This window comes from Sarcophilus harrisii, chromosome X (assembly GCF_902635505.1).
Source record: "Sarcophilus harrisii chromosome X, mSarHar1.11, whole genome shotgun sequence".
NCBI classification, from domain to species: Eukaryota; Metazoa; Chordata; class Mammalia; order Dasyuromorphia; family Dasyuridae; genus Sarcophilus; species Sarcophilus harrisii.
This window is the reverse complement of record NC_045432.1, coordinates 12843993-12870483: the sequence shown is the minus strand read 5'-3', so window position 1 is coordinate 12870483 and position 26491 is coordinate 12843993. Positions and strand designations below refer to the sequence as shown.

The following is a 26491-nucleotide window of genomic DNA, read 5'->3' as shown; positions in this document are numbered from 1 at the left end:
TTTAAGACTAAGTAAGAATTAAGGCCCAGTTTACCTTCCCAACAGAATCAGTCTGGGAGGGCAAGATCCTCCAAGACTAGAGTCTCCTGGCAAAGCCTGCAAGAAAGCAGAACTCCTGTTGTCTTGAGTTTTTCCTGCCATGGCCTTTCTACGACCCCCGGCCTTACTCCAAAGGTAATTACGCCCCACCTTGTTCTGCTTTTGGGGACAAACAACAAATTGAACCTCTCCTCCACAGGCCTGCCCTTCATGTGACGATTAAGGAAAGGAGTAAGCAAAATCCCTGAGCACACAGGAGTCATCCAGCTTAGTGATGTGGTTTTGAAGAGTAACTTCTGAATGGCAGCCTGGGAACCACAAGTCAAGAAAAGATTGCTCTGATTTCTGATGTCCTCTTATTTCCTCCTCCAGGAAACCGAGGTTCTCTCTGTAGGATAGTTTTATATATATATTGAGAGTTGGCCAGGGATGTGGGGAGATGAAGATTCAGGGGCTCTTACACCCCACTGTTCACGTTCTGAGCTTCTAAAAACAACCCCCCTCCCCAGCCTCAGGTTGTAGCTGATCTCAATTGCTGTACCCAGTTCATCTTGGAGAATGGTGCTTAAGCGACAGCTAGCCCAAACCTCTCACTTCACGGAGGAAAGTGAGGTCCCAGAAGGAAAGGGAACAGCCCCAAGTAGCACCCTTCTCCTTGGCCTTCCTCCATTCCCTGGCCCACCATGGGGACCTTGCTTGAACACCAAGAACAGCCAAAGAGTCTCAATGACATTTCCAGGTTTTTATTTGACTGTTATAATTCTGTCATATATGTACATATATATAATATAAAAAGAGGGCATCGGGGTTTGTCAACAGACCAAGCGGACGTGTACAGACGGAGGCTGCGACAGCGCTGCTGGAGGGGTGACAGTTTCCACTTTCCCCCCTCTCCTTTTTATTTTTTGTGTTTGTTTTTTTTCCTTGGGATGGGATTATCAAAGCTAATCGCTATGGAAACCTAGCAACCACCTAGACTCAGACATGGGCCTACACACTAGCGGGGGTGGGGTGGGGGGGGAGAGCAGAGGAGGCTACAAACTGTCCAAAGTCACAAGGTATTTACACTGAGAAAGGATGCACTGGCTGGGGGAGGGGGAGGTGCACCAGGGGAGGGTGACGAACTAGGGGAGAGCTTGTGTCTGTGTGTTCTGCGTCCCAACCCAAGAGACAGGGAATGGAGTGAATATGGTCAGGATACTGGGTCCCGGGGGAGGCGGGAGGGAGTCAGACGCTCGACAGGCGACTGACAGAGGCCACTCGGCTTCTTGTCCAGCGTTGTGTGTGTAACAAAGGCAGCTTGTGTATGAGATGCACCTGGAAGCAGTGTGAAGGGACCTGGGGGAAAGTGAGGAAGGGATGGAGGATGGAGGGGTTGGGGTCCTGCTATGGGGGGACTCTTGAGCCATCGGCGTGGCGGAGATGAGCCCAGCCACGGGCCGATTCCCCTCTCCAGCCTCGGGCTGGCCGAAGAGGGGGTAGGGAGAAAGGGGCTGGGGGAGGGGGCGTTCGGCTATCCAGCGGCACCCCCTTCCTGGCCTAGGAGGCGAGGCAGGGATGAGGCTCTAGCCTGGTCCTAAAGAGGCATGCTTTACACATCCCCCAAATCACTCCCCAGCCCTTCCAGAGGGTGAGGGTCACAGGGTCTGGGAGACACTGCTTGGGGCTCACCCTTCATACCCTCCCAAACTGTCACCACTCAGAGAAAAGAGCTAGAAGGGGCTTAGGGTGGGGCCGGCTGTGGTAACTTTACATGTAGGGGTTAGTCCCTGGGTGGGAGAAAACCTGGGTGCGGAGATGGGGGAGGAGCGGACTTCATTTTTGGCAATTATATGGGGAAGGGCTGAGGAGAAGGGGATCCGGAGATGCCCTGGTCCCCTGATCCTTGCGTCCCACCCACCCGGGGACGGAGGAAGAGGGCCAGGGGCTCCCGGTGGAGCGGCATGGAGGAAACCCCTCGGTGACGAGGAGACAGAAGCTGACTGGGTGGGAGCGTGCGGGCCCCTCTGCCTCCGGGCAGTGCTGGACTACTCCAGGGTCACAGTGGTGGGGTTGATGGGAGAAGTGGCCCCAGAGCTGTCATTGCCTCCGGCGGCCTCCTTCTCCTTCTTGCCGCTGTACTGGCCGATGAAGGAGCCGTCCTCGTTGAACTGAACGTCCACGCTGCCGCCGTAGTCGGCCAGGCTGTCGTCACTGCCCAGGGGCTTGATGTCTCCATTCAAGGAAGGCTGGCTGCTCCCGAAGCCTTTCTCTTCGTTGTCGCTAGAAGAGAAGGGAGGCTTGGGTGTGCTGCAGGCGAAGGGAGACCTTGCCCTGACCACATCTGGAAGACAGTCCCTGGCTTTCCCCTCCTTTGTCCCCTCAAAATGAGTGCTTTCTGCATTCCCATGCCCAGAGAGCACGTGCAAAGACCAGCACGTGCAAGGAGCCTGCCCAGCTCATGGCCAAGGGGAACATGCATGTTAGTAGAGTTTGGGGGGATCCTGAGATCACCTGCTCAGTCCCCCAGTCATGCCTCGGGGACTATTTGGGAAACCAGAGAAATTCGAATGCACGTGTCTCTGGTGGGGGGGAGAGAGAATAAGTACTTGTTTGTGTCATAGTAGAATGAATGATCTAGATAATGCAAGAACGGTAGGCTAAACATCCACCATATGTTTCAGGAAATGGTTGTGCCTGAGAGCCTGGGATTTCCAGATGAAGTCTATCTAGGTTGACTCATAGGATCATAGTTTAAAGCTGAAAAGGATCTTAGAAGTCATTTAGTCCAACCTCCTGGTTTTCAGAGAAGGGGACTGTAAGTGGCAAACCAGGATTTGAACTCAGAGACCCTGGTTCCAATTTTCGAGGTACCACAAGTGCACACACCTCTAAAGCACTTTCGACTTTCCCTAGCTTTTCCCTAACCCCCTCAACCTAGGCATCAGGACATCCCACAATTAGGAGAAAAGAATATCAAAAGGGCAAGAGGGGCAGCCCAGCTCGAAGAGGGGAGAACAGAACCATGACATGCAGACCCCAAAGCTCAGTTCGAGGAGAAGAGGTAGGGAAGGGGGCAGGAAAGATGGGGGTCACACTCTTCCCGAGTCTAGGAGCCAAGGAGAGGAATTAGGAGAGGAAGGGGAGAGAAAGGACACAAAAGCAAGGAGATTGCTCCGGGATGGGCCGGGGGTGGAGGCAGTTACCTATATTTAAGGATAGAGAAGCTGGTGTAGACAGAGGAGAACAAGAGAAAAGTGTCAAGGAATGGGGGTACAGGGCAGGGCCCTTCCTCCCCACCCCCAAGGAAAATCCCACCCCAGCAGCACTGATTAGCCTGCTCTTAGGACCCTGGCCTGTAGCTTGCCCCACCCCTGCTGCCTTACCTCTCCAGGGACCTGAAGGACCCAAGCAGCAAAGAAGAGAGAGAAAAACATGGCATCAGGCAGGCTTCCAAGCCCCTCTGAAGCCCACCCGACAGCTGAGAAGGACAAGTTTGGACACCAGTGTCCCACCCCCCCGGTTCCCACCCCTCCCCCACTCACCTGTACTCGCCAAATGTCTCATCTTTCATCGGCCTGGCCTCAGAGTCCACCTGCGTGTCTTCCTTATCCTTGACTATGGGTACAGGAAAAGATGGCTTCTGCTGCTTTCTGCTATTCTCCCTCTCCATCTCCACCCCCAGAAACCTGCTCCAACCCTCCAGACAAAGCTCAAAGACCCCCACCTCCAACCACCCCGGGGCTCCCACAGCCTTGTGGGAAGCGTCACCACAATCGGGGCAGAGCCTACTTAGCCTGTCTACCAAGATCTAGCCCTTTAAAAAACCTCATCTCGTTCAATCTTCACTACAATCCTCCCAGTCAGGTGCTCTTCCTGAAGCAATTTTCTTTGTTTTTGACCCCACTCCCCAGCCCCCTGCCCCACAGTGCTCATCACTGGGTTCTGGAGATGTTTGCAAGCATTTGTTGAATGGATGAAGGACTGAATGAGTCAGGCAGGGACACTGCTCCGCCCAGAGCAGGAGCCTCTTCCCTTGCCACTCGACTCCTGTGGCCTCCAATCCTGACCATCTGCACCCTGCCTTCCTTTCTCTTTGGCTACTCTTCTCTTCTCTGCCCACCCCTTTCCTAGGAGCACGGAGACATGATCCAGAAGCCCTGAGTGACCTTCCAAGCCTATCTATATGTGGATACAGTCACATGCACATGCACATATAGGTGTACATGTGTATTTGTGTGACCATTTGGGGGGGGGGCGGAGAACAGCAGATCTTTTTACCTGAGTATTTGCCGCCCTTGCTGCGCTTGATAAAGCAAAGAATCAGAAGGATGAGAAGGAGAAGGATGATGGCACTTATAAAGACAATAAACCAGCTCTTGGTGGCAAAGTTCCCGGGCGTCAGCTTCACTCGATCTGAGGCGGGAAGGGTCAGAGATGCAGAGCCCAGTCCCGAGCCGGGAAACAAACAAACAAAATAGCCATTGGAGAAACTCTAAGGGCCTTCACAGTGAGTGAATACCCTAAAGCACACGGAGGAAGGCCCTGCCCAGCACACTGAAGGAAAGGGTAAAACACTGCCCCTCCATCCCCACCAGGCCAAAGCTAGGGAAAGGCCCCTGGCTTTCTTGCCCAGACACCTAACTGTGATTTGCACACACTTAAAATGAGCGTGGCTCAGAAACCAGAAGATTTCTAAAGCAGATAAATCCTCTAATATTTTTAGAAAGGAAGATTGTACTCTAGAGCCCTGTTTCTAGAGCCATGATTCTTAATCCCATATGGGGGTCTTGTAACTGAATGTGGGGTTGTGAAATTCTGCCTTCTCATCAGTAAATGTTTGAGTTGTAAACCTATTTTATAAAACGATATACCCGGATCATGTAAAATTTCTTGGACAGAGGTCACCACTGGAAAAGGTTTAAGAAGCCCTGTTGTAGACTAAATGTGAGGAGGACAAGGGCAGGGAAGGTCTGCACAGCCTCTTGCTCAGACTTCCTAAAAATGGGCATGCGTTTGCAGCACACATTGGGAGTCCGAGTAAGCATTCGGCCAGCGACCAAGGTCAGGGTTCGATCCGGGACCAGAGTCGAGATTCAGTCAATGGGTCAGGGTTTGGTCGGCAATCCCACGTTTCAACCTCGTCAGCATGACCTTGTATCGTACCAAAGGACCCAGAGGAAGTTCTGGGCCCAGGAACCCACCTGTGCCACCGGTTTTCACCTCCATCTCCCTGAAAAGCACCATCTCATCTGTGTAGTTGTAGCCAAAGAAGCAGATGGTGTACTGAGTGTCAGGCTCGAGGTTCTCCTGAATGTAGAATTTCTGACTGTAATTGACATGCTGGGGCTGGATAAGCTTCTTACCTTTGGGCAATAGCAGAGGGAAAGAAAGGAAGGAAGGGGAGGACAGCAAATAAACATCCCCAAAGATACAGCAACTTCAAGTATTTGGTCTCACCATTCCCACAAACCATCAGAACATCCCTCAAGTCCCTCCGACAAACCAGCGACTGAATGACTCGATGACCAGAGAAGTAGAATGAGAGAAATCAAAATGTCAGTCAAGCCTGAGACTCACTAACAGAGCTCCCCCACAAGCTGATGAAGTAAAACGAATAATGAGGGTTAACGTTGTCATTTGACATACATTCTCACTTGACCCTTAGAACAAGAAGGATAGAAAAACAATCAGAAGCAGGACAAAGTAAAGAACACACCACGGTGACAAGAGTATGAACACAAACAGCTCAACAAGGCAAGCCAATGGTAACGACAAATCTCCATCCTGAAGATGGGGCAATGAGCCGTGCCTTGTTCCTCTTGGTGGGGGGGAGGTGGGGGAGGCTCCTATCACCCTATGGGTGGGGAACATAGCATATTCTATAAACAGCAATCTTTGGGGCAGTTGGTTTTGCTCAGCTATTTTTTTTTTAATTACCAAAAAAATATTCTGGGGCAGAAGGAAGTGAAAGGGGTAGGAAAATAAAGCATCAATATGTTGAAAATATTGATGAAATGTCTTTAAAAAAAAAGAAGAAGAATCTGCTCTTATAGGGAGGGAGGAGAGGCCAGAATACAAAGTTCTGGAGAAAACAATGAGTCTTTTCACAAGAGTCTTCCCATTTTTCATCCAGATGAACTTTTTAATGACCTTTGGGTCCTTAAATCAGATCTTAATGACGCTAAACAAAGGAGGAGGAAGTTGTCCCAGAAATGGCAGGATGTGGTTGGGAATAGAATTGGAATGGGTGGAATGAATGGACATTTCTAATGGAAAGAGTATTCTTGAATTCATCCCCTGCCTGAACAAATAATGCCTCTGGTCATCATAGCTGCTTGACAACCTCGAGGGAATAAGGAGTGATCAAAAAACAATAAAACTGTCAGATCTCACACCATCATCCAAATAAAATTGTACCATCGGACAAGTTGTTGTAGGATTCTAGATCCAATGTTGGAAAGAACATCAGAGACCATCAGATCCAATGTTCTCATTTTACAGATGGGGAAACTGTGGCCCACGGAGGGGAAGGGATTTGCCCAGATCGTACAGTTATAGACAGGTCCCCTGAGCCCAAATCCAGCACTCATTCTATTGTGTCTTGCTTGTTCCATGCACTATTGAACTGTATATCTTCAAAACCCTTTTCCAGAGCTGAGTTGCTGATACCTCGTCATTAATGATGCTGAAGGTGATGGAAGAAGAAAGAAAAGGCTTTTCTTCTGTACTCTAAGGTTTGCAGAATGTTTCATGAACATTCTCAATTTGAGCTTCAGCAGAAATCTATTTTACAGATGAGGAGTCCAAGGCTCAGGGAAGGTGAGTGACTTAGCCTATGTCACATAGCACTGATTTCAATAGTGAGGGAAAGGTGAAAATGACAGTGTAGATACCAAGAGATGTTTTCACTCCATTCTGTATTTCTCTGCCCTGGATTATAATTATCCCAATAAAGGGAATTTGTTCGACATACAATTAAAGAAACAAATTAAGAGCCAGCCTAGTTATAATGAATGGCTACAGAAGCAGCTTCAGAGTGAGAAAACCTGGCTTCAAGCCCCACCTCGGGGCCATCTAGGCCCTATGACAGAGCCAGTGCTGACCACAATTCGTGAAGGGAGTTTCCTACTCAGGGAATTCTCTTACCCTAATGATGACTCCCTTCTCGGGTTCAGACCCTGCCCCCTGCCAAACAAAAAAGCCCTAAATGCAATTTCACCTTTATGCTTTTTGCATGAATAAATTGAAAAATCAAAGAAGGAGAGGGAGGCTTTCCAGTGACTATGCCCTGATACAGAGTGCCTGGGCTGGTTCAGAGGAGAGTGTGACCTTTTTGTCAAACAAAGGGACATGTGTGAAGCAGACCCGTGGGGGTGGCCAGTAGGGGAGGTGGCCAGTGAAGTGGGGGGTCAACAAGGGGAAGAGGAACCACTGAAGGCTCAAAGGCTGGGCTGGCTCAATGCCTCTTCCTGGGATCAGGAATGACAAATCCTACTTTGGAGAGCCCCCTCTACCCCACTCCTCTCTCTCGGTCTCTCTCTGTCTCTGTCTCTGTCTCTCTCTCTCTCTGTGTGTCTGTCTGTCTCTGTCTCCTCTATCTGTCTCTGTCTGTTTCTCTCTGTGTTGTCTATATGTCTCTCTTTGTCTGTCTCCTCCCCCTCTCTCTATCTCTTTGTCTCTTTCTATCTTGTCTGTATCTGTCTCTGTCTCTCTGTGTCTCTCTTCTATCTCTTTGTCTCTATCTTGTTAAGGACCATGCCTAAGTGAAGGGGCAGGTCAGTTCTCCGAGAGCCTCCACAGCTGTGGATCCTAACAAGCAGCTTTACTGACACAGGTGTTCCTTGTGGACGGGGAATGAGATAAACTGGAGGCAGAGGGACAAGGAGGGAGGTCAGACAATGAAACAGCTTCTCGGTAGGGAGGTTAGACAACGGTAACTGCCTCTCAGTCTTCTTGTATCATCATCATCCTCTCATATGAAGAGATCCATTTTACAGGTCTGATTTGGACCTCCAGCAGCCACTGGCAGGAGGTTCCCATATCACAACACTATCTCTCTATCTTGTCTGTATCTGTCTCTGTCTCTCTTTGTATCTCTCTCTCTCTCTCTCTCTCTCTCTCTCTCTCTCTCTCTCTCTCTCTCTCTCTCTCACACACACACACACACACACACACCCTGAAGTACCTTCTATAGATTTGAACCATATCTTGAATGTGACGTCATGCTGTCCCTCCTCTGGAGACCAATAAATAGTGCTTGCATTCTCACTGGTCACAGCCGAGATGTTTCCAAAAGTTGGGATCCCTGTGGAATGGTCAGAAGGAGAGAAACATTGTGGGAGAGTGAGGATATAGTACCCCCTCTTTTCCCATCTTTCCCCTTGGGCATTAGCTTTAGCTCAATCCCCTCACCACCATAGGTATCCCATTGACGTCCAGGAATCGGGGCTTCCTGGTCCATTTGGGACAGAGGAGGGAGGCCTTGCCTCATTCCACCTGGGCAGATAGCAGGCGGGCCTCTCCTTCTTCCCCCCCCCCCACCTCTGCCCCAGGCTCCTACCTGACTTGAGTATGGTGCTTCCTTCTTGGGTGATCATTTCACCAGGGCCCACGCTGGTGGTGGCTCGAAGCTGGAAGTGGTACAGAGCCTGGGGGCTGAGGCCGCTCAGGTTGAGCATCAGTATGGTGGGATGCAGGGTCTGGTTCTTTTTCTCTTTCTCTTCTGTCTCCTGATTAACTATAGGGATGATTCAGAGTATACCAAATTGGCATCGCCTTCCCCCCTCCGAGATTATCTCCTCCCATGATGCCTCACTCATACAGGATTCCTTGGGTCCCAGAACCTGGCTCTTGGTATAACAGTATCCCTTTCCCCACTCCCTGAAATTTTCCCAGTTTAGATAGTTATGGCCCACAGCCATCAGACTGAGCCCCACCCAGAGCCTGAGATTAAAAAAAAAGTACTTACTGGCCTCGTAAAAAAGCTGATAGCCTTTGAGCTCCCCATTTGGGTTGAGAGGAGGTTTCCAGGAGAGTTGTAGGGCTGTGTCAGACAGGCGTCGCAGATGCAGTGACTGTGGGCGGTCTGGTACTGAAGAACGAGGCAAAAGATAGTCAGAATCTAGTATGGACTGAGGAACCACAAAGGGCTGAAGAATAGGAGACTGGAGAAGACAGGGAGGGCAAGGGGGGTTGCTCACCTCCCTCTTCAGTATGGAATTGCCTAGTCTCGCTGGGTGGACCCAGGCCCCGACCATTGAACACTTGCACCTGTACGTTATAGATGCTATAGGGCCGCAAGTCTGAAAGGACAGCTTCTGTGGCGCTGGCGGGCCTCTCGATGGACATTTTGGAGCTGTGTCTCTTGCTCCTACTCCAGCGGCTATTCACCCACCAGTACGTCACCTGAGAGGAAGGAAATGGTAGAGTGGGTAGGTACTTCTTCCTTGCACCCCAGTGACGTGGCTCTCAGGCCCCTGCTGTGGTCCCCCTGTTGGCCCAGATAGACCCTTTCCCCTTCCTTTAGCCCTTCCCTCCTTCCCGATGGTGTAGACTTGGGCCTGTACTTCAGATACTCTCAGAAGGGGAGCACTTTTGGGGATGGGGGCTCAGCTGGGCCAACCTCCTTTCCTTTTTCCACATTGCTTATGGTCTCTTCCGTGGCCCCCTCCTCAGCAGGCCTTCTCACTTCCCACTCCCTTCCAGTTCCCCATTCCCACCCACCTTCTTTGGGCCCCTTACCTTATATCCACGAAGATGCCCTCTGACTTTGTTCAGATCCACAGGCCCCCACTTGATTTTCACTGAAGTTGCATTCAATGACTCAATATCTATTATAGGAATGGCCTGGGGAACTGGACATAAACCCATGGACAGAAGTTAGAGTGTGCCCACCTCTTCTCCTCGACACTGACCCCCAGCACTAGAGAAGAGCAAGCTAGAACTCTCACCTTCAACATACAACCCAGTTCTCTTACCCATACCCTCAGACTCCTAGCTTTATCTTACACCCACTCACCCTCTTCCACAGGCCAGGTACTCACCATCCTCACCAGAGTAGCCAATGACAATTTGAGGGTCAGGTCCCTTCCCCACCTCATTGACCGCCTGGACCTTGATCTCATAGGGCACAAAGGTGGGTGTGTTAGACACCACAAAACTGGGGGCTCTCGCCATAACCTCCTGCCACTCTGACTCATTTTTTTGACGCCACTGCACGCGATACTTCAATTCCATCCCATTCCAATCCATCCATTTTAGAGGCTGTGGGGGAATGAGTGAGGAAGAAGGGTGAGTAGGTGCAGGAGAAAATAGTTTTGACCAAAGATATAAACAAATGGTTCTCAAAAGAAAAGCTGCAAAGTATTCCCAGCTATATGCGAGAATGTTCTAAATCACTAATAATATGCACATCAAAAAAACCCTGAAGTATCACCTCCTACCCTACAAACTGACAAAAATTGGCAATACTCAGCACTTGGAGAGGTTGTAGAATGACAAGCACACTAATAAATTGCTATGAAATGGTTCCACCATTTTGGAAAGTTATCTGGAAATATGCAAATAAAGTGATTAGAATGTCTGCTTTGAACCAGAGACTCCAAAATTGGGTTTATACCCCAAGGAAGCTACAAATAAGAAGAAAGTCCCCATCATACACCAAAATATTTATAGCAGCACTTTTTGTGGTAGCAAGGAACTGGAAATAAAATTAATGCCCATGGATTGGATAATGGCTAAACAAATTTGTGGTATATGAGTGTAATAGACTATTACTGTGCAGTAAGAAAGAAGCATGGAAAGAGCTACATGAACTGATGCAAAGTAAGCAGAGCCAAGAAAATGAATGGTTACTATAACAATGTAAATGGAAAGAGCACACCAATTTTTTTTAAATGAACATGACAAAATTATAAAGCTCAAACAAGGTTTGAATGAAAAGAACACATGCCCAATCCAACCCTTTGTGGAGGCAGAAGGTCCACAGGTGTTACACATCACACATGGTTTCAGTTTTTTTTCAATGTTTCTATCAGTTGTGCTCATTTTTTTCCTCTTTAAAAAATACTCTTGTATATGGGACAGCTCTCTGTGAGGGGGATGGGAAAAGATAATGACTATGATGATGTAAGAAATATGAGATATCAATAAAAACTTATTTTTAAAAAATCTGACTTGTACAGGAGCACAAACCTCCCTCCCAACTCTAGAACTGTGGACTCATAATAAAACTCAAGGCCTTTGGACTCTGTTTCCATTTTAAAATCTCGAGAACCTGTTACCCTGCCCTCAATCTGATAGAAAATAATAATAACAACATCTGGCATTTTGATAGAATTGTAAAGTATGCAAAGTACTGTGTATATACATACATACATAAAAATCTCATTTGAAAAAGCATAAGCTCCTAAAGAACAAAGACACTTCCATTTTTTTCTTTGTATCCCCAGCATTTAGCACAGTGGGATTGGACACATGGTATTAGAATGCTTGTCAACTGACATAATTCTCCTCTTTAATAACCCTCAGACCGTGCATGTGAAAGTGAAAGGGTGGGATATATGATGGAAACCAGTCCATTGGGCTCTGGTGAAAGCACTTTTTTTAATGGAATCAATCAGAAATGAGTATTAGCAATAGAAGTCATTGTATAAGAAACTGAGCGGCACACCCCCTAGCACTGTTTAAAAGGGAGAAGTTTCCTCAGAATCAGGGGGAAAAAAATCCAAACTTTTGAATTCCAGAGGTTGGAGCAAAGGAAGAACTGGGCTGTGGCAGAGAAGGGAAATGACAGGGAGAGTTCTTGACTCTATGGGCAATTGTGGGCAGAAAGGAAGAAGTCCCAAGAAAAAGGTCACTTTCTTTCCCCAACTTCTTCTAATGCCTGGCTATTGGCAGACACTATACTTGCTGTATTGTTACGATACAATAAAGTGAATTGTGCCTCAACCACAAAAGCCCTGGGGTTAACCAGAGACAGATAGAAAATGTCAGGTTAGGTAGAGAATGCAACTTGTGCTTAGATGGTAGCAATTGTTGCCAAGTGGGGACTTGGAGTGACTGAACTTTTCATCTAAAGTAAACTCCCAAAAGCTAACAAGAAAGAAATCAAGTGGCCCTTAGGTTGTCCCCTAGGTTTTGAATGAACTAATTACTGTCACAGATGTTACAGTCTGCCAGACATATGCTCCCTTTGCCAGTCATCCACAGACAACTAAAGCAACTGGGGTCAACTCAATGGATCAAGGTTCACACAGGCTGTTGCCATGCCATCTGGTGGAAGTTCTCAACTTCCAGCTGCAAACTGCCATCTGTTTGTGTCCCAGCTCCTTGGCTGTTACATAAAGTTTTCCTCAATCTTCAGATACAACCGCAGTCACAGTATCACATGATCCTCTGAATAGGGTATCTATAGCCACATTATTCTTCCCTGGCTGGTAGTGAGCTCACTAGTAGTAGAGTCAAGTCACATCAAGTATTTATTAAGCAGGTACCATGCTAAGTGCTGAGAATACACATATGAGCAGAAAGAAGAGAACAGGAGCCCAACCTGGGGAAAAGGACCCGAGCCCTTTCCTTAAAATGGAGGTTCTAGGAGGAACCGACCAATCGGAGGAAGAGGCTGCAGGGGCAAAGTGTCCAATATCCAGGTAGGTGATGGTCAGAATCTACCGGTGAGTTGGTGTCAGTTCAAACTTGTAACTTCATTCCATTCGCTGTCTGAATTTCTCAATGACTTCCACTGCTCATTCCAAGGTGAAGGAACTCCAGTTTATGAATGGGGTAATGGGTCTCCTTGGCACTCGGACCTCTGCTGACAAATGCAACTGGTTTCATATGACCACCATTCTTTTAGTTTAGGGCTGCTCCTAATCTCTCCAAACTGGCATCCATAGGCAGGGCAAAAGGTTTGCTTTAACATAGCCCATCACTGGTGCCCGAGTAAGACAGCTGACTGAGTCTTTGAAATCTTGTTTATATCTGTCTATTCATTTGTCTCTGCCAAGTTTATGAAGTCAGTTTTACATTTCTTGTCTTTCTGTTTCTATGTCTCTTCAATCATATATTCTCTAGTGAGTTCATTCAATTTTTAAAATCTTTTTTTTCAATAATAACCACCAAATAAATCCTAGAAAAGTCCTCAGGGTAAGAAAATAATACTAATACCTAACATTTATATAGTACCTACTAAGTGCCAGGCACTGGGCTAAGTCCTTTACAGATTTGATCCTCACAAGAATCTTGGGAGATAAGTGCTATAATTATCCCCATGGTACAGTTGAGGAAACAGGCAGGCAGAAATTAAGTAACTTGCCTGAGATCACACAGCTAGTAAGTGTGGATTTGAATTCAGGCCTTCACTCTCTCCACTATGCCACCTAGCTGTCCCAAATCCAAAGATTCTTTGGATCTGGCCAAGTCAGAAGTGCTTCCACCTTTTCTAGGTCAGTATTCGCATCTTTTTGAGATAGGACTCACATGGGGCTCTACAAAATTAGCATTTCTAACTGGAAAGTTTTAAAGCATTTTCCTCTAGTCAATCTAACATTTTCATCAGTCTTTTTCGTCATGTGTTTCTAAGATCTTCCCACAGAAAATAATGTCATCAAGATAGAACAACACTTTCAGGTTGTCCCTGCTCCCAACTACTTTCTCCATCTGTCTCTGGTAAGTCGCATGAGTCCCCGAGATAATTTTGGCCATGCACACAAACTGATAGAATCTGGCTGGGCAGATGGAAGCCATCTTCTGTTAATAACCACCACGCAGATCCAGTACAGAAAATCGCTGGCCATCTAACAAGCATCTTGAGTTCTTGGCATGGTATAGTGACCGCCTTAGGTTTCGTTGTTCAAAGCATAGTACTTAGTATATCTGTGCAGCTTTCCATTCTTCTTCAGTACTACGACTATGGGTGATGCACATGAGCTACTGGATTCTGTAATTATATAATTTAGCAACAGATATTCCCTCAGACAAGGGAATTTTCTAGATTTTCCCTGGAATGGTCAGAAGTCAGTGAGTTGAATCTTAGAAGTTCTCCTTTGGGGCCATCCCACTCATGAAAATACATTTGTCTTCTTGCTAAACTTCTGCCCCTCCTCTGGTTCCAGAGAATCTCCCAAATCAAAACTCTTTAGATCTATTTGGAAAGTTAGTCCAGTATATCCCAGGTATGGATCCTTTTTGTCTCTGTCATCCAAGGCCAAAAGCAACATGAGGCTGAATTCATGAAGTCACATGAGGTCACATGCTCTACTGTATAGGAAGCCCATGTAGTTAGTATTCTTAAGGCCAATGAATCCAATGAGTCCTGGTGAGAAAAATTCATTAGCAATGGATGACGAGCTCAACTCACTTCTGCTGTAGCTTCCATTGGGTGTATAGTAGTGTCATAACCAGTTATCTGTTACTTCATAGCTGTAGGTCTCAAGAATGATCCCAAAGTCACCAAGAACATTCCAAATCTGAGATACCGATACTGCCATGTCAGATTGACCAAGAACACCAAATTTTTGAGAGATTTGATCCAGAGAAGTATGGTTTTGCCTCTTAAAAGAGAAGAGTCATGGAATTTTAAAGGTCTTGAAGGATAAGAGAATTCTTGTTAGTTCATACAAAAGGATGGGAACTTGCATCCTCATCCAAGTCAAGAGGAAGAGATGTTGCTCAACAACATCTTGGCTGCCATAAGGAAGGCTGCTGCCAAAATAGACTAACCTGGATCTTTCCTCACTTTTCTACCTACCCAGTAAAGACTTGACAAATTAAAAAACAAACAAGACAGAAATGGGCCACAAGGTCAGGGATATAGTTTGTGGATTCTGGAGTGAGTTCTTTCCCTAGGCCCATCTCCTTCCCCCAAAATTGATCCTATAGCCTATCACATGGAAGTTACATTCTCTTCTGGGCGCACATGACCTATATGTCATGGTCTCCGGTTTCCTATATGTCGTGGTCTCTGGTTTCCTTCTGATGGTGATATTCATGTATTAGGATAACTTGCCTTCCTTTCCCTTGTCTCATTACTTTTCTCGGTGTCAATGGATTTGTCCCTGGTCTGATTTTCCCCGCTATTCCCCATGTTTCCTTCAGGTGAATCGATACCTACAGGACCCTGCTTGGTCCCCTGGTACCCAAATGGGTAAATGTCCGCTAAGTGACTGGAGTCTATTGTTCATATATCACATCCTTAATTCAGCATCCACATACTTAAATGTTTTTTGCCAGTTTATCCCAAGTTAACATTTTTTTCAATACTATGACAGTCTTATAAATCCCTTGAGGTCATGCCAACACCATAGTTCTGCAACTATTTGGGCAATTCTGGTCAAGTCTTCATTCCCAGGAGGTATTGCCTGTCTTATTACAGTCTGCATAAGTTATCCACCCATGATGGGAATTAAAATGGCATGTTTCTTCAGGAGACTGGAGATCTTCCTGGAAAATGCTCCTTTATTATCTTTGCTGTATATACCAATGTGTACAGTTTGCAATATATTGCCAGAGAAAGCCTCTCCGTGCCTTTTGGAGGATCTAGTCACCTTCCAATGCACTGATAAAGTGGCTCTATCAGTCATGATGAAACTATCTTTGGATTGGGCCCGCTATTTGATTTGGGGAAGATTACCCTCCATGAGCATTTATGTAGAGGCAGAAAAAACATCCTTGGCCTATAAAGTATAGACTCTGAAACCTCACTGAAACATATTTCTGCCAGGAAAGCTCCAATATTCTCAGCCGGGAAAACCTTTAACTATTTTCAAACTCAAGCTTCAATTATGTGCTAAGTCATCATTTCTACTCAATAATGATGTATGTGTATTATATAACTCCTCCTGCTTAAATGAAGGATTTTGAATCAATTTCCAAGTACTATTTTCCAGAGGCACCAAACTCATGCATGATCCACAAAACTCCCCAGTATGGCCAAACCAGATTGGGAGCTCTCCATTGGGAGAGCTCACTTCACAGCACGTATACTAAAACTAGAACAATACAGAGAAGATTAGCATTGGCCCTGCAATTACATGCAAATTATTACATATGATTTACATTACATGCAAATCTGTGAAGCATTCCATATTTTTAAACAAAATTTTAAAAATCATTGGGAAATGTTTAATCAAATAAAGAAAAATCCAATGCAACATAAAAAATGTTAACTTGTGATTTTCTTAATCAACATGTGGCCCCAGAGATCCCTTTCTATTTGAGTTTAACCCCACTACTATGTGCTATCTGATTTTTTTTCAGTATTTTTGAATGTGTGAATGATTCTGATAATTCACAGAGCATACCCTACATAAATATTCTTGACCTTGCTTTCATATATGCTTTTCTACAGTCCTCCAATTCTCTTAATTTGCCTTTCATGAAGTTCACGAATCCTCATTAATCACATGTGCTATATCAGTTGTCCTTTATGAATCTCAACCTCCACAAATAGACAATATTTTCTATATCTGATTCTCACACCTTAATGATGTTGCTCCATAGATTTATCCAATTCACCAATTTGATCCCAACAATAAAAAATAGCAATAACACTATCAACCACAGTTGTCAGATCATAGCAATTATAAAATAATTGTTCTATTAGATATAGCTCAAAACTAAGATTCTTTTAATAAGAATACTTAAATGATACTTTGAGTAACAAAATACATAAATATAACAAAATAATATATTAATACTATAAACACAAAACAAATATATAAATATATATGTGTGTGTGTGTGTGTGTGTGTGTGTGTGTGTGTACAGAAAATCGTGCTTAAAAGGCAACCAGACAAAACAAATTTTCTTGTAAAATAGCATAATTTTTAAACTTCCAGACATAGAGAAGAAAAATTGTTCTGGAAAAGCCCTGAATTTGTAACATCTTGTGACAGTAATTAGTTCATTCAAAACCTAGGGGGACAATCTAAGGTCCACTTGATTTTTCTTGTTAGCTTCAGGGAGTTTACTTTAGATGAAAAATTCTGAGTTCAATCACTCTGAGTCCCCAATTGGCAAAAATTTCTAACCCCTAGGAAGAAGTTGCAATCTCTGCCCAACATGACATTTATATTTGTCTCTAGTTAATCCCCAGCTCCTTTATGGTTGAGGCACAATTCCTTTTATTGGAAACATTTGGCTAATAAAACAGCAGGTTATAATATAGTGTCTGTGGAACTATATTGGGAATAGGGATTAAAGGTTAGGGATTAGGCAGGTATTAGGAGAAAGAGCTGACCTTTTTCTTGGGACTTCTTCCTTTCCGCCTGGATCTTCCTGCCCACAATTGCCCATAGAGTCAAGAACTCTCCTTGTTATTTCCCTTCTCTAGTTGCCCAGTTCTTCCTTTGCTCCATGGTTACTCCAATCTCTGGAATTCAGAGGCTCAGAATCTCTTCTTCCCTGATTCTGAGAAAACTTCTCCCTTTTAAACAAATGCTAAGGGGTGTGCTACTCACTTTCTTATACAATGACTTTGATTGCTTCAAAAGGGTGTATAAACCCTGTTAACACTCATTTCTGACTTATTCGATTAAAAAAAAAGTGCTAGCACCAGAGCCAAATGGGGTGTTTTCTATTATATTATTATACTCTTATTATATTTTATATTATTATATATTTCTATTATATTATATTATACTCTTGAAAAAGGAATTGGGGGCAGGGCAGAATCTGAGGGTGAACTGGGTTGGGTTTGGTTTTTGGTTGTTGTTTTTTTTTAGTTTGTTTGTTTGCAATGGACCTGACAACCAAAAGTGTTAAAAAGAGTTGCCTGGAATCCTGAGAGGTCAGATAACTTGCCCAGGGTCACAATCTGATGTGTATCAGTGTCAGGACTTCCACACTCCCAGACTGGCTCTCTATCCACTGCTTTATACTATCTCTTGCAGAGGCAGTGGCGTGTTTTCTGAGTGATGCATGTAACCCTAATAGTATTTGTGATAAAAGTTTTTCCTCTTAATCCTAATAATATTTGTTATAAAAGTTTTTCCCTTCTCCACCTCCCAGGAATGAGAAGGGGTTTTGAGTGATGAGTAAGAATGGGAATAGAGAAGCCAATGGCTTCCTCAATGGTAAAACTAGAATTATAAATGACCAGGCAACCTGAGTTCTAGGCCCCTTGGAGGTGGGAGCACTAAGAATAGTGCTCTATTCTGGTCCTTTCTGAATAAACCCTGGAAAATACAGTGACCTGAAATATATTGGTGGCAGGAGTATTAAAATCCCAGGAATACAAACTACCAGGGTAAGAATTTCCTATTTGATAAGATCTTCTGGGAAAACAGAAGATTTCAACAGAAATTAGGTTTAGATCAATATCTTAAATTAGAGGGGTCAAACACAAAGCACTCCTAAATAGAGCCAATGCCATGTTTAAAAGAATAAATAAAAATCCATTAAAAGATAGATAATTCTAATATATGGCCTTCTGAAGACCCCCCATTTAGATTTGCATTTGACTCCACTGCTCTGTTCACACAACATACTCCAGATGGATATTTCATTGAAATATAAAAGGTGACATAAATATACAGGAAAACAGAAGGAAGTATCTTCTACATCTATGGCTAGAGTGAGGATTCTTAGTCAAACAGATAACTATGATTTTTTAAAATCCAGAATGGTGATTTCATTTGGTTTAAGGAGCTTTGAATGAGGAAACTCCCTCTATTAATGTAAAGCACTTGCAACTGTTCTGAAACTTAGTCTTATAGTCTTGGGGTCTCAGAGGGCGGGTGATTTGTTTAGATCCCAGAACCAATATGTGCCAGAGTCCACATATTTCTGACTGCATGGTTGACCTTCTACCTACTATTACATTACTCTTGAAAGTAAAAAAAAAAAAAAGTAAGATGGATTTTCATTATTTTAAATGCAAAAGCTTCTACTCAAACAAAATCAATGCAACTAAAACAAGAAAGGAGGTGATTTTTTGGAGGAAAAAACATTTACCATGAATGTATCTGCCAAAAGGAATTGATACAATCACATATGAGCAAGAGTTATTCTCCTAACACATTGAAAAATATGAACAATCAGATTTTGAAAGAAGAAATGCAAGTTAATAGCTACATGAAAGAATATTCCTGTTCACTAAAATATGAGCAATGAAAATTAAATCAACTCAACTTCTACTTGCAACCCTCAGATTGACAGAAATAACAAAATGTCCTATCTTTTTTCCCTTGTGAATAAACTCTAGGAAATGCATTATCCTTAGAATCTGCTAGTGGCAGGGGCAAGAAAAGAAAGAGGTAGTGAGTACTAGATTTGGGCACCAAGAAGAGAAAAGGTCATTAGGGAACCGGTGATAAAGATTTTGGAACCTAAAGAACTAAAGCAAACTCGAGAGACCACAAAAGTTTAGAGATCAATGAGATATAGAAGGCTGTAAGAAACTTGGGCCAAGGACACTGTCCCTGTATCGGTTCCAAAATGGCCTTCGACTTCTGGGAAGTTGCCTCCACTAGCAAGGCCCAGGGCCAAACCCTTTGGGGAACCATTATTTCATCCCATTAACCTTTGAGACTTTCTCCCTCTCCAACTGCATTAATGATGACCCTTCTTCAGATGTACTAAATTCTGGATAACATTTGCAAAAAGCCCCTCTCAAGGCTCACTCACCATCCAAGTAATGACCATATTGTTGGTCTCGTTCCCTTCCCCCTTGACATCTGAAGGGTTCTTCTCTGGTACTGAAACATAAAATATTCATTAATATCCCACCCCTCCCCTTGCTATGGAGAAGGAAAGGGGACGTACAGGACCTCCTTTCAACCTCTAAGACAGGTTAGGGGACTTGGCCAGGACTTAGTTCCAGCTCTGCCATTTAGTAACTGGGTAGCTTTGTGCAAGCCCATTGCCCCACTTGCAAAAGGAAGGAGATTGTACTCTAAGGACCCTCCTAGTTCTGACATTCCACTAGTCTTTATTTCTTTGTCTTTGGGCACCTCCCTCCTCTGTACCCCAGTTCACCTGATTTGGGGGTGACAAAGAGCTCCGAGTCAGGACTTGGATCGCTGGTACCATACTTGTTGCTGGCTACAACACGGAAGTTGTAATGGATAAAGGGAGACAGCTTGAGCTTGGTTGAGGTCTCATTCCCAGGCACTGTGGCCAGTTGGTGCCAGAACCCAGGGTCTAAGGTTCGGTCCTCAAAATAAATGTTGTACTCTGCCAGGGAGCAAAACAGCAGCCAGTCAATGAATGCTTCAACTCCACGGGGAAGAGGAGGGCCTCAGTACTCTACTGACTGGGAACTCCCAGGACGACTGGAGAAGCAAGCCTCATCCACACACAAAACTCAGAGAATAAGACAATACTCTATGGGGCAGAGAAAGGGCCCACGTCTCTGTGGAGGTGGAGGGGGTCATAGGTTTTGGACATTGCACCTTTTTCAGACTTTTTCCAATATATTGAATGATTATGATGATTTTTTTCCTTAAAAAACACTATTTGTTATTATTTGGGGGTAGGGAGGAAGGTGTACTGGAGAAAACTGCAATGACGTAAAAATAATATCATAAATTGTCAAATAAAATTGACAAAATAATGTCAATAAAAGAGGGAGATAGATAGATGATAGATCGATGGATGGATGGATGAAGAGAGGATAGATTTAAAACAAGAAGACAAAAGGATAAGACCAAAGTGGGAGGCTGGGGCCAGGTTATGGAGGCCTGCCAGAATTACCACCACAGACTGGGGGTCTACAGATACTGGAATGCCCAGAATCCAATTGGCTAAAGCTCTGGTGTTTGGATTTTATACTAAGGATAATGGAGAGCCACTGAAGCTTGGTGAAGCAGAAATATAAGAACAGTGCAGAGGGAAGATGATTTTAGAAGCTACGTGGAGGATGATTTCATTATAGAAACCCAGGAGAGAGATGATAAGGGTCTGAACCAAGTTTGGGAGCCATGGGAATAGAGAAGGGATAAAATCGAGAAATGTAGAAGATAGAGATGAGAAGAGGATGATAAAGCTTTTCTCTCAGGTCTCTCTCCCATCTCTCCTCCAGTTCTGCCCAGGTCCCAGCCAGGAAAGAATAGCTATACCAAGATATCTGTACCCACTCTTGAGGTTGTCTCTGGCTGACAATATCCAGGTACAATGAAACTGGATTCTATCTTCCCCTCCACTGTAGGCCCCTCTCCTTTATTGCTCCTTTCTCTAGTGAAGCCCTACAGTCTTTGGTTTTTACCATATGGTGTGGTCTTCCATAACAGCTGGCCCTTCTTCTGCCTGTTGCCTGTGGGTGAGACTGGGCATTCTCTATGGGGTGGGCCTAAGCTTCTTGGTGTTCTGTGAAGTCTTTAGTGTATGAAGGAAGGGGAGGAGGATGGTCTGGAGCCAATATAGCAAGAGAGATGGCAGAGCTTACTCTCAATGGGTGAGTTATGTTCCTCTGCTGGGCTCCAGGACAGCTGGACTTGAAAATCCTTCTGTTTATACAGCTCTACCTGGCCCACAGGCCCAGGGCTCCCTATAAATGGAAGATGGGTATGTGAGTCCAGGGGGTAGGCAGGATGTCCTCGGTGCTCTGAAGGGCCCAGAACCGCCACCCCCACCCCCCACCCCCACAGTCCCTTAGCACCATCCACCTGCATGGACAAAGTGTCCCTCCACAGCAGCTCTGGGGTTATACCCACTCTGCCTTCTGATTCTAGGACTTACCCACCACCAGGAGTGCAGCCTTTTTCTCTACTGAGTCCAAGGCAGTCTTGACCACACAACTGTAGTTACCCTGGTCAGAATAGTCCAAATTTTTAATGGTCAACTCCTCTTCCTTTAGGATGTACCTGGCACAAGAGAGGGCACAAATTGGTTTCAAAAACTGCTCTTCCCTGTCACAGAGCCCTGGGTCTGATGAGGAAACCACAGTCCTTAGTCCTCTTCACATTCCCTTCCTCGCTTTCTTTGCTCCCAGCTTTGAAGTGGGGCACCCCCAGGGCAGGGCCCTTCTGTGCTTTCTGTCTCTTCCTCCCCTTCCCAGGGCCTGCAAAAGTGAGCCCGGACCCTCGGAACTCCCTCAACTCACTTGTCATCACTGAAGATGTCCTTGATGTTTTGATCATTCCAGTACCAATTGATTTGAATTTCCAGGGAGGGGTCAAAAGACACCTGGCACATAAAGTTCACATTCGAGCCTTTCTTGACAATCTGGTTCTGGGGACCCTTCTTGATCTGGGTGGCCTCTGGGAGAGAGAGCAACAGCAGTTACCCTGGGCCCATTTGGGTGGTCTTGCCCCTTTTCCTTGAGGACAGCTATAGTCATAAAGATGGGAACAAGGAAAGACTGTGCCTTCGCTGGAAGGGATTGGGGTACAGACTCTTGAAGATGAGTGGGAGAGGAGTGCTGACCTTTGACCTGAAGATGAGCCTGGATAGCAACCGTGTTTTGATCGTTGTCAGCCTCACAAAAATAGGATCCCGTATCATTAATCCGAAGGTCCCGGATGGCCAAAGAACCATTGGCAAAGGGGACAAAGCGTTCATCCTGCAAGACTGTGGCTCGATCCCGAGTTAGCCTAAGGATGGAAGGAGATGGGGTGAGGGAAGACAAAGGCATAAGGATCTCAATCTCCTTACTTTCATTCCTGAGGGCCTCCAATGCACCATTCTGCTCAGCCCTGAACATGGGTAGCATTCGGGAGTCCGCACTATTAAAATGGACCTAGGTCTTTGCCCTAGCTCCTGGTGGGAAGGGGCATATTTTCCATTAATCTTTAATGGATAACAATATAAATTCCCACAGTTTGGCACACACGGCCTTAATCCATCAGCGGCCTATGATGAGTCATTCATCCCTGGACAGCCTATCGTTGACTGGCAGTTTGATGTTGGGCCAATCTTTCTGGACCTCAGTCTCTCCAAATGTCACAGGAAAGGCCACACTCCCTTCTTCTCTGCCTGGAACTGGTATTTTTTTTCCTCAAAAGGAGACTTGAACTATATCTCTGGTCTTCCCATTCTCCCTTTTCCTGTGGTCCCATGAGCCCCCCCCCCTTTGGAGCAGTAAGGACTCACCATTGGATTCTGGGCATGGGCACCCCAAAGGCATTACACAGCAGGTAGGCGGTGCTACCTTGAACCTCCCGGTAAGTCTTACTGTCTGGAGTCAGGATCTTGGTGGGCAGCTCTGGAGATGGGGAGAGACACGAGAGACAGACACTCATCAGGGATCCTGGAGAGATTTCAGAGCTGAAGGGGGGAGATGATGGGATGGAGAGGACAGAGGGGATCCTGTGATCTAGCACCCACATCGCTTAGCTTGTCTGGGTTCAAAATCTATGACCTTCAAAGACTCCCCATGGCCAGCCCTTGGACTAACATGAAAGACTTTCAGCCTGGCCCTTTCTCTGCCTCTCCTCAGTCTGATCTCCTTGCCTGTCCCCCCTCTCCCCAGCCCCCTCCCACATTTGCTCTTATGGCACGCTGACCCCCACCCCAGAATGGCCTTTATCTTCTTCTCCACATTTAGCCAACACTCCAAACTTCCTTCAGGTCCCATCTCTGGGAAGCCGAGGTCATGGTACTGGCTCCCTCAGAATGTTGCTCCTCACTCCACTTCCTCCTCCTACCTCCTCTTCCCCCATCATCTCCTAGCCTAGAAGTAGAATAATGAAGTCATGTGCAATGTCTGGTTCATTCATTGAACTCCAAGGATGGAAAAGATGGGGGCTGGGGAGTGGAGCCAAGAACCAAGAAAGGGAATTATCAGATCATGGGGATGGGGAAAAGAGTACAGGGCAGAAAACTTAGGGGCAGGCTAGGGTAGGAGACGGGCTGGGGGGCTCGAGAAAGACACTCACGAACAACAAAGATGTAGGCATTGGCAAGCAAGAGCCCGTGCTTGTTTCTGGCCTCGCACTGAGTCACCATGGTGTCATTTGGCTGCACGTTACTCAGGATCAATGCTCCTCCTTGTACTCTGAGTTTGTCATCCCTGGTCAGATCTAGAGGCAGAATGGGGCACGCTGAGCTAGGAAGACGTCGTCCCAATGTCTCCATCCCACCGTCCCCATCCCACTCATCACGCCCTTCCCACAATCCCAGTCTCAGAGCCCCTGCTCACTTTCCAGCGAGATCCCATTGATCCTCCAAGTAACCATGGGGCGGGGCCTGCCCTGGACTTGGCAGTTGAGTCGAGCAGTCTCCCCTGGTGCCAAAACCAGGCTTTCAGGCTCCTGCAACCAGTATGGGGCGGCTGGTGGGAGGGCAAGGGTAAGTACTGAGTGACTTGGCACGGTATTCTACCATCCTCCCAGCTCCTGCTCCCTGCTGTCCACACTGGCACAAAGCGCACGTGGCCTAAACCAGGGTAGAAGTGGAATCCCTGACCTCGCTCTTAGCTACCCACCCAGAATGCCATTCAGTCTGAGGAGTCTAGCTCAGTAGATGGAATAAGGTCAATCTGAGAATCTGAGTGGCGATAAATTGTGCCTTGGTGGGTACAAGGTACAAGGTACAAGGTACAAGGGTCGTATCAAATAGAGACAGGCCATATGCTAAGGATAACAAACATGACATACAAGCTGGGGGTGACAGGAAGGGCAAGGGGTGCTATACCCTCAACAGTGACATAGTAGACATGTTGCGCCATCCCCAGGGTGTTCTCAGCCCAACAGCGGTACTCCCCATCGTCCTCCTCCTCCACCCTCACCAGACGCAGTGTCTTATTGAAGTTCTGGTAGGTCACTCGGCCTGCCTGCATCTGGTTGCTTGGGTAGGACCACTTTATAGTGGGTGTGGGGCTGCCCGAGCAAAGAGGAAGGGTTGGTATGAGTCACCTTTCCCAACCCCCACTCCTCCTCCACAGCTTGCACCGATTTCCCTTTCAGACCCAGTCCCCTCTCTCCCCAACCCCATTTCTGGGGTTCTTCCCATCTTCCCATCTTCCCATCTCCATCTTCCCATCTCCAGTCCAATCTGGTATAGGACTGAGGGTCTCCAGGGAATAGGGAGCAAGTCAAAGATCCAGTGCCCAGTGGTAAAAGAAGTTGGCACCCTCTTGCCTGCGAAGCCCTGGGTATTCTGTGAGGTGCCCAGCCCTTCCCCCAGGTACCCCACAACTCACAAGCCCTCAGCGATACACTCTAAAACCAGAGGCTGGCCCCGCAATGCCACCAGACGGCTGGTCAAACCTTCAGGCAGGAGCAAGCGTGGCCGGCGGTAAATCATATTGTTAGCTGGAGGGGGGCAAAAAGGAGGGGTGGTCACTTTTCTACCCGGTGCCGCTTTTTCCCCATGTCCAAAGTCTGATGGGAGTCGGGGAAACAGGAAAAGGAGCCGGCATCTACTCTCAGAGTCCTTGGACTCCCCGCCTCTACTCTCAGGCTTTCTGAGCCTGCTTCAGGCTGCCCAAGTTCTTGCCTTGCCCATAATACTCAGCCCCTCGTGGGATAGACCATAAGATTATAGATGCATGGAGTTTGAGGTAGAAGGGATCTTAGAGGTCACTGAGTTTGACTCCCTTTTTTTACAGAAGAAAAATCTGAGATCCCCGGAACAGAAGTGGCCTGCCCAGGAGTACACAGCTAAGAATTTTCAGAAGGAGAATCTGAACTGAGGCCTTCTGTCCTCCAAATCTACTTGAGAACGTGTGAGCTTCAGTTGGCACCAATCACCAGTACTCCCAGGCCAAAGTCATCCATTCATCCATTCGCTCAACAAAGCATTCACTGGGCACCTACTTTCTGGTCAGCTCTACTGGGTGCTAAGGGGGATTTTTTTAAAAGGCTAAGACAAAAATAATTATTAATAAAATAAATTAATAAATTGATGGTATAAATACATAAAGAAATATAAGTATGAATGAGTTAAATAAATTAATAAATTTATTAAAATTATTAAAAGACTAAGACAAAAATAACTATTGATAAAATAATTTAATAAATTAGTCATATAAATAAATATAGGTATAAGTAAAAATAAACAAAAGTAATTTTTAAAACCAAAACAAAAATGATTAAATAATTGTTATTTTGAAATAAGTTGATAATAAAAATAAATACAAATGCATAAATAAAATATAATGTGTAAATAAATCAATTAATAAAAATAATTAATAGGTTAAGGCAAAAAATTAAAATAATTGCTAGTAAAAATGAATTAAATTAACGATATGAATAAATGTAAGTATAAATAAAAATAATTAAAAGGCTAAGACAAAAATAATTTTAAAATTATAGGCAAAAGTTTCAATAAGTTAATTGAATAAATATAGTGATAAGTTAAAAATAAATGAAGTAATTTTTAAAACTAAGGCAAAAAAATTAAATAAGTGTTTATTTAAAATAAGCTAATAATAACAAAAATAAATACAAATACATAAATAAAAGTTTAGATAAAAATAAATTGGTAAAAATAATTAACAGGCTAAGACGAAATAATTAAATAAGTGTTAATAAGAACAGATTTGATAAATTAATAATATGGACAAATAAAGATATGTAAATAAGAATAT

General features: G+C 45.2%; 1 protein-coding gene and 1 non-coding gene across 7 annotated transcripts in view; one reads left to right on the top strand and one right to left on the bottom strand.

Annotated features, from left to right (window-relative positions):
- Window positions 1–766: 766 nt before the first annotated feature.
- L1CAM (L1 cell adhesion molecule) overlaps window positions 767–26491 on the bottom strand; it is a 47982-nt gene continuing 22257 nt past the window's right edge. For 3 of the 6 annotated variants that reach the window (XM_031945192.1, XM_031945191.1, XM_031945193.1), the window contains 23 exons: window positions 25103–25214; window positions 24595–24779; window positions 24101–24232; window positions 23838–23981; window positions 23053–23164; window positions 22387–22553; window positions 22064–22220; window positions 21700–21824; window positions 21407–21508; window positions 19999–20196; window positions 19648–19718; window positions 10065–10284; window positions 9763–9875; window positions 9222–9426; window positions 8990–9112; window positions 8582–8758; window positions 8207–8326; window positions 5223–5384; window positions 4300–4434; window positions 3564–3636; window positions 3405–3416; window positions 3225–3245; window positions 767–2301 (listed from right to left, as the gene is read on the bottom strand). In XM_031945192.1, coding sequence (XP_031801052.1) covers window positions 2067–2301; window positions 3225–3245; window positions 3405–3416; window positions 3564–3636; window positions 4300–4434; window positions 5223–5384; window positions 8207–8326; window positions 8582–8758; window positions 8990–9112; window positions 9222–9426; window positions 9763–9875; window positions 10065–10284; window positions 19648–19718; window positions 19999–20196; window positions 21407–21508; window positions 21700–21824; window positions 22064–22220; window positions 22387–22553; window positions 23053–23164; window positions 23838–23981; window positions 24101–24232; window positions 24595–24779; window positions 25103–25214 — 3101 coding nt within the window. In that variant the 3' untranslated portion in view covers window positions 767–2066. The remainder of the gene's footprint in view (window positions 2302–3224; window positions 3246–3404; window positions 3417–3563; window positions 3637–4299; window positions 4435–5222; window positions 5385–8206; window positions 8327–8581; window positions 8759–8989; window positions 9113–9221; window positions 9427–9762; window positions 9876–10064; window positions 10285–19647; window positions 19719–19998; window positions 20197–21406; window positions 21509–21699; window positions 21825–22063; window positions 22221–22386; window positions 22554–23052; window positions 23165–23837; window positions 23982–24100; window positions 24233–24594; window positions 24780–25102; window positions 25215–26491) is intronic. The other 3 variants (XM_031945195.1, XM_031945196.1, XM_031945194.1) reach the window with 2 other exon arrangements.
- LOC111721576 lies at window positions 15982–16083 on the top strand. The gene has a single exon (XR_002770693.1). It is a non-coding gene; the product is annotated as a U6 spliceosomal RNA (small nuclear RNA).